Below are 8,261 nucleotides of genomic sequence, written 5' to 3'. Positions count from 1 at the left end.
TTCAGTGAGTGGCATTCCCTCCATGAGTACACTGCATCACATGCAAGGAGTTGATAACGTTTTACATCCAACCTGTGTGGACTTTGACAAAAAGAGACAATTATTTAAAGCTCTGAATACAATTGTGGTAATTAACTGCGTAACGAACAGTTGTAAATAAGTTTGATTTGTTTTAATGTATTATTTAAACAAGTAGACTGTATGCTGTATATTTATTGTTGAAATTTATCGCCAACAAGTCACAGACATCTACTGTAAAGAATCCGGCACACACATACATAAAAACCTGAGAATATTAAAATTCCACAATAATAATATCAATAACACAATACAAACCCTTCTATTCAATGTTAGATTATACATTTACATGTTAAAAGTTAAATAGCTACACCGGGTAATTACTATCTTATCCGATCTTTTTTTAAATAACTCATCTCTCAGTCAATCGGACAAATAGGGAAATATTACAGTACAAACACTTTAAAATTACGCATTGAATAAGCTGTGAGTGGTCAAAATAAAAATGTTTTGGAGGTTTAAAAGTTTTTATTTTGTTTAATACCATTATACCACTAAACTTGAAAACCCAAATCACCACACTTCATGTTTATTTGTTTACTGCCATTGAAGTTGAAAACCCATATCACATCACTTTACTTTTTGTTTGTTTGTTTTGGGAATTTCGCAAAAAGCTACTTGAGGGCTATCTGCGTTAACTGCTTCTAATTTAGCAGTGATAGACTAGAGGGAAGGCAGCTAGTTAACATCACCCACCACCAACTCTTGAGCTATTCTTTTACTATTTACAAAGCAGAGGTATAATTCTCACCATGTTTTATTTACTTGTTTCGTTTTTTACATTTACTATTTACAAAACAGAGGTATAATTCTCACCACGTTTTATTGCCGCTGTCACTTCAGATGACTGCAAAAAAAATTAAAAGCGAGAGTTAGTAAAAAAAAAGACAGTTGGCTAAAATGCAGATAAGATTGTTCTGTATCAAAAAATAGTAAAATATTTAACTGTGTATGGAATTTTATTGCAAAGAAAAGTAATTAAGAGTGTACCACAATAAACAATGATATATAGACTAAACAACAGTCACAAAATAAAACGATAAGGCTGCTGATAAAAATTTATCATAACAGAATGAGTCTAATAAACATACAGAATCTAATTAAAATAATTACCTTAAACACTCATTATGTGAAATGCAATGATTCAGGTTTTAAATTCAATAGTTTAATGGTACTAAATACCAAATATGCTCGCTCTTTCAGCCGTGGGGACGTTATAATGTGACAGTCAATCCTACTATTCGTTGGTAACTGTAAAAAACGAAACAAGTAAATAAAACAGGTGAGAATTGTACCTCTGTTTTGTAAATAGTAAATGTAAAAAACGAAACAAACAAATAAAACAGGTGAGAATTGTACCTCTGTTTTGTAAATAGTAAATGTAAAAAACGAAACAAACAAATAAAACAGGTGAGAATTGTACCTCTGTTTTGTAATTATAAACTACAGAAAATATAGTGAGAGTTGTACCTCTGTTTTGTAATGAACGTCAAATAGTTACACCGTAGTGTAATTAGCCTGATATAGATTTACGTTACTGTATTAAAACAAATCTTGGAATAGAAACAAGTCATAGAAATAACGGCTTTTTGATTGCTATTTAAGCGGTATATGTTTTGTCAGCGCTAACAATATTAATTTGACAAATAATAACGTTAAGGTGATTTCATTTATATTCAGAAATAACTACATTTTATTAAATCTTTCACTGCCTGGTCATACAGTCATTAGAAGATTTTCCAAAAATTCCTGCTTTGAAAAGTAAGAATCAAAGTTCGAACATGTAAAAAAAAAATACGATTTCCTTGCTGGATCAGTCTTCATAAACGAGAGACCTAATATCCACTTTAACCTTTCTTTACCGTATTTAAGCGGTTTAAAATCAATACACCTACATTTCACAGCTATCCCTGCATTTAAATCGTGTTTCCCAATCGTAAACAGTTTTCCTAATGATTATCATGATGGATAAAAGAAGTACACGCTCTTTTCTATGAGGTGCGGAAGAGAGACACCCGGTATAGAGTTTGGGCCTAAAACAAATAAATTAATCTTACTGGGTCAGGAAATTCGCAACTATATGCATATATATATATAATTTCATGTTATTTTATGGAGAGGTGAAATTTAATTTTAATGTTTTTTTAATTATATTTCATCTAAGGTTTGGATACGCTACGTAAAATTCCCGCTATCCTTCCTTTTGGTGTAATATGTTTTATAAAACTTTTTGTTGCTTTATATATAGGGACTAAGTGGTTTTAGAAAGTGACCCGTTAAATACACAACTTTAGTAAAGGTAGCTTAATATTGGATTATCTGAATTAGTTTTCAGTTGCTAAACACAAGGTATAATGATGCTTTGTGAGAAAACAAAAATCACCTTTGTTTCTTTCATTTTTTTAGAGGAATGGACCTCAACCAAAAAGGTTGTCAACCACAAAAGTAGACAGGTAAGAAGGTCAAGTAACCAGCACAAGTATCTTTGAGTTAGTAACTACAGGTTCCACTGTTTCTAGTTCACAAGATTATCATTCTGATATATTGGGTGAACATAACTCTGTAGTTAGATGACTGAATAACACATCTTTATACAAACTTGTAATGGGATATTTACCACAGTGTTATCTCGGGAGAAAACATTCTGTTTATTAGTGTTTGTAGATAGTATAATTTATCGCACATGTATGCAGCACAAGTACATCTTTAACCTCATATATCGTGCAAATAATTTGATATAAAGGTTTATCAAATATGCGTTGAATATTATGACCAATAGGTGGAGACGCGGGTTCAGCGCCAGATAATGTATGAAGATGGAAAGGTGGTGGAAGACAGTGGACCTCAAATTACTACTAAAACTACAGAAGACAATCATAAAGAGGAAACAGAAAATACAGATGTAAGAATATAATATGTTACTAGGTGTAAAGGAACGAATTGTCTTGAGAACACTAGATATCGATATAATTTGAGCTAAATTGACAAATTTTATACGTTGCAGTGTTTATGATTTAATTTATTACTTGGAGATTATTCCTTTACATGTATTAAGTAATACTTAGTAGCTTATGTTTCAAAATATGCAGATGAGCTTTATATATATATATGCCTATATAGTCACCTAACAGTAATGCCACGTAAGCTCAAAATTCTTCAGTCTTCCGATAATTACTACATTCCTGAATGTTAACTACAGAAACTGAATTGCCGTTAGAAAATTAAGCATATTAGACAATATTACTAATGAGGTTATAACAATCTCACTCACCAGTACAAAGCTACAGGTGGCGATGATCTAAGCCTAGATGATCGTGGATCAGCCCGACTGGTCACTGAAAAAATTGTGACCAAGCACACCGTAAGAGAAAACAAAGAAGAAAGTAAACAGCTCTGTGATGAAAGTTTCCAGGATGTTACAGGCACAGTGAGTAGCTGATTAATGTTTAATTTGCATAATATATCTTAAGAGTATGAAAGTTTGAAAAGAAGATAATATAAAAATAATTATAAATTCTGTTACCGACACGTTGTACTGTATGTTATACGTCACTGCCACGGGTTATATACATCCATAAATGCCATTATACCTTTTTATACTTTCAGGATTTTCTTAACAAGATACCAGACCATAGCGATGGATTTCTCAGTCAAGGGGAAGATCTCAATAAGTCATTACAAGAAAAAATCATTCATTATTTTTAGCTATGATCAGAAAGTGAGAGATAAGGAGGAGATTAAAGAAGTATCTGAACTGAAAAATGGAGAACTGATCACAGAAACCTCCAGGACACAACATTACGAGGATCAACATGAAATTCTTGAGAATGAAGCTTACGAAGCAACAATGTCAAAATTCTCTACTGAAATTAACAAAAACACTGAGTACTATGAAGATAGATCGGAGAATATGAGAATACCACAAGAGAGAGAACAAAATATTCTGAGACGAGATTCAATTACTAAAGCAGACCTGGATGTTGAAAAAGAAGAAATAAAAAAGTATAACGCAAACCGTTGGCTAAAACATCATTTTGGTTCAGACAGTAGAAGTGAATTCGAACCATTACAGACAAAACAAACTAAAAAGGTTATACACGTCCAGTTCACCGAAGACTCCAAAATTCCTTCTCATACTCAATTTGACAAAGAATGTGTAAAAAGTGACCTTACATTTCCTCAAGGTTATGAAGAACAAAACAAAAATTATTTAAGTAAAACGTTTCACGAAAAAACTAAAACTAAAAATTTTCTAGGAATATCAGAGTGGGATTCAAAACCACGGAAGCTTTCTGAGGCTCAAACATCAGCTTTACCGTCACATAAAGAAAGCGCCAAAACTACTCCACTGGCTGGTTTAGGAAAAGACAACTTTAACTATATCTTATCCAACTATCAGCTAAATTCGCCGAGACAAGGATCTTCACGTCTGTTGTCTCAGTATATTCCACGGAAGTCAAAAGCTTTTGTCATAGATGAAAACAAAACTACACTAGAAGAAGAAGATAGAGACAAGAAAAATAAAGAGCACAAATTAGAGGTTTTCCATTCAGAAAACCAGACTCCCGATAATGGTTCTTCTTACAATGAAGTATCACGTAATCTCGCAGTTTCTGAGGAAGGCATGCCTCTTTCCACGGGGACTTTTATAATTCCGTTATGTTACACATCCTTCCACAGAATACAAGATTTATAGATGAGTCTTCACCTCAAACTATTGATAGAGCAGATCGCTTTGTCCAAGTGAACCTCTTGGAGGACGCTTATCATCCCACAACTTTTCCTACGTCTCCTCAAAAATTCTCCGAAGAATGTGGTATTCATACACCATATAAGACTAGTTCTGTCGAACCTTTGTGAGGAGCGGGAACAAGTCTCTGCAGTACGCACACCTCGTACATATTATTTTGGAGATGAACTTAATGTCAGTTACCACGGAGGTGCTAAAAATAAAACACACGAGTCTGAAATTTTGGGAGAAAGCATTAACTATAAACAATTGTCAAACATCAACAATAGCAATTTTGGCAATGCAGTCGGAAGTTACATAGTACAGCAGAAAGACAGTTTGAAGAGTATGCCAAAGCAGTCATCCGAACAACTGAATGTAAGTGACTTGAATAATTCCTACTACCACGCAGAACTTCGTGATAACATTTATAAACATTGTCATGAAGATACAAAAGTTGAGAGTGATGTTTCGCAAGAAAAAGGCTCTTACCACCACAGTTGCTACAATATATATTACGGAGATGAGTCTAATAGAAAAGATACTGAAATCACTATTGTTAATAATGAATCATCATCTGAACTTTATGAAAAACAAAAAGAATTTATGCAAAACCTTCCTGACTTTATTTATCCCAGTAATGAAGTTATGCAGATGTCAACCACAACAAATTACAACAGTAGACATCAACGTCGAAACTCACCACCATCCAGTTCCGAAGATAATGACATCTTGAAAGATTCCCGAACTCCTTATCTTATGAAGGTAAAAGAAACATCTACATTTGATGTATCTTCATCCTCCCAAATAGAATCATCAGAAAAATCTCCTCTCTGCCCAACCCCATCTCCACCAGTCGGAGGTGTGTTTGTGTGTACTACTCTTCCTAAATACTTCTCAGAGGAAAGGTCTATTCGTCCTCATCCCCATACTCCTGGAACAACAGTTACCTCATTTAAAGCCATGCCCATCCCTTTGGACATTAAGGACACTTGCACTAAGACTACTGTTACACTGATACCCAACCACAAGAACCACGAAGAGAACAAATCGGTGAAGACATCACGCAAACCTGAAACAGTGTTGGTGGAGGTGAGGGACTGGAACAACAGATAAATATTTTACTCTACAGTATGTGTTCTAATCATTTGATCTAATAGAAAATGATACAAGTGTTAAAGTTTATTTTAAAACGACAACAAAAAACTGAGCATTATAGTCATGGAGGTGTACAACATAATTAAAGTATAAGTAGTGGATATACATCAGGATCTGAGAAAGAAATAACAAGCAAACATTGAATCTGTGCAAATTGATTAAATTGATGTTCCAGCCTAGAAAAAGCCACAAAAACAATGGAACGAAACATTATGTATTTTGTACTATCAATCTTTGTTATTATATCTGGATGATGAAAATGACGGATTTACTTCCAGTTAGTTTATTAAGAGTTAATATTCAACATATTAATGTCTGGTATTAGGTAACAAAGAGTACAAACTAACAAATGGGTTTTTTTTGCTAAAAATCTTACTCTGTGCTGAAATGAACAAATTATTGCTATCATATTTTATTCTTACGTTACCCTACTTAACATAGCTACAAACTAATTTATTAGTTTTGAGAAAATACCAATGAATTGTCTTTCTTTGTTACGATAAAGAGATTACTCTACATTTGTGAAAAGTGTTTTTTTTAACATTTATAGTTAAAACAGTGACATTTTCAGAATTGCCGTGTGCATTATATCTCTTACCGATTTTATTCTTTCAAAACACATTGTATTTTTACATGTTTTAGTAAGAGAAACAATAGTTTCTTTCCGTTTCGATAAATTTCTATAAATTAACTATGATGGTTTAAGTGTTCTAGAAAATTTCGGGCACTAATTTAACAGTTAAATGGTTGATTGTTGAATACTAACGTATCTGTACATTTCTTGCTGTAAATTTCAATAAATAAGTACTAAACTCAATGTTTGTTAAGTGTAATATTCAATAATAAAAGATAACGAGTTGATACTAACTTTGCTGGAGTTTCAAATTGCGTTTTATAGCTTGCAGTAATTATTTAAACATATCTGTTAATCTTTAATTGAGAGTCTCAACCGACAATCAGTAAACATGACAGTAAAACTGCTTCAAAATTTTATGTCAGTTTCTGGAGATTTACGACATAGTTTTATTTATTTATTTATTTATTTATGTAATCTCAAGTTTATCGAACCTTTCTAAAAGTAAACTATGTGTAGCAATTCCGCTGTGGGCAGTCACGGTACGTACGGTCTACTTGTGGAAGATAGAATACAATAAATCTGTATTTTAAGTACATGGAAATTACAAATACTTAATCTGGATCTCATAGTATGATATTTTACTTCAAAAATTCATGCTCTATAATGTATTAAGCCTAAGTTTGCGAAGCATGATTTTTTGTTACCAATAGTTATAGCATGGGTATGGGCACCCACAGAAATATTTACGGGGAAGGGGGGCAAAACATGTATGTGGGACATCAGCTTTTACAGTGAAAGTCAACAGACTAAAAGAATGTGTGTTATGCGTGCTTAAACGCAAACAAAATGTACAGTTTTAATAAAGATTACTAAAAATAATTACTTTAATTACGATGTTAAGCTTACATCATAATACGTGCAATTTTTTGTGAAATTAAGGGGGGCAAATGCCAGCTCTTGCCCCTTCCTGAGGGCGCCCATGGGCACGGTGTCTTGTTACATCAGAATAAGATTGATAATAATTTCAAACACATCATTAACAGTCCGAATACTTTATCTGTTGTTAAAACATAGGACCACTTTATCTGTAAGTATCATAGGCGTTTTTATTACACTTCTGTGGGAAATATACTCCACTCATACCAATTTAAACCTAGTTTAAAAATTACATCCAGCGTCTTTTATCGTAACACCGGGCCGGAGAGGAATATGAAAGGTGAAATATTTCACCAAAGGATCAATAATAACTTGTTAAATTTAGCTAAGGAACGAGAAATTAAGGATATGATGTGTAACAGTCCGAATCCAGGGTTAAAATCGGAACTGAATGCTCTTGGCCTCGGACTGACAAATTCATAGTGCACCAAAAGAAAAGTGCAAGTTGCGTATCTGCTTGTTTGTTAATTTCCGGTATAAATTCCTTCCGAGAAACTTCAGCGATACAAGTCCTTTCTTGATTAACCCAGTTTATTTTTCCTCGATACAAACTTTTAATACACAGTAATTTCACAGTGCGTATGTACATCGTCACTCTAAACTTAACAACTTTTATAATACACGCTATAAATCACAGTGATTCACACACTTTACTTATGGTGCCTACTGTTTGCTTCACTCAGTTATTTATCTGCTGCTGGTTTCGTTTGCCAGGCTTATATATACTAAAAAAGAGGGCATCTAGATCACACTCGAGCTGGCGGGCAAATTTATGATCCTTCG

General features: G+C 33.3%; 1 protein-coding gene across 1 annotated transcript; it reads left to right on the top strand.

The window, feature by feature from the left end:
* The first annotated feature begins 2,489 nt into the window (after nt 1-2,489).
* On the top strand, nt 2,490-4,826 carry LOC111085900. The gene is made up of 4 exons (XM_022386702.1): nt 2,490-2,531; nt 2,858-2,980; nt 3,353-3,505; nt 3,685-4,826. The coding sequence occupies exons 2-4, from the start codon at nt 2,885-2,887 to the stop codon at nt 3,781-3,783; spliced, it is 348 nt and encodes a 115-aa protein (XP_022242410.1). The 5' UTR covers nt 2,490-2,531; nt 2,858-2,884; the 3' UTR covers nt 3,784-4,826.
* Nucleotides 4,827-8,261: the final 3,435 nt, after the last annotated feature.

This window comes from Limulus polyphemus, unplaced genomic scaffold, assembly GCF_000517525.1.
Source record: "Limulus polyphemus unplaced genomic scaffold, Limulus_polyphemus-2.1.2 Scaffold704, whole genome shotgun sequence".
Classification (NCBI taxonomy): domain Eukaryota; kingdom Metazoa; phylum Arthropoda; class Merostomata; order Xiphosura; family Limulidae; genus Limulus; species Limulus polyphemus.
This window is presented reverse-complemented; position numbering and strand designations above follow the sequence as displayed.

What these genes read in the sequence shown, in the direction of transcription:
- LOC111085900 (XM_022386702.1), top strand. Translation starts at nt 2,885, where the DNA reads ATGTATGAAGATGGAAAGGTGGTGGAAGACAGTGGACCTCAAATTACT. An exon ending in AGGAAACAGAAAATACAGAT is followed by an intron (nt 2,981 to 3,352) that starts GTAAGAATATAA and finishes CTCACTCACCAG; the next exon opens with TACAAAGCTACAGGTGGCGA. An exon ending in TCCAGGATGTTACAGGCACA is followed by an intron (nt 3,506 to 3,684) that starts GTGAGTAGCTGA and finishes TTATACTTTCAG; the next exon opens with GATTTTCTTAACAAGATACC.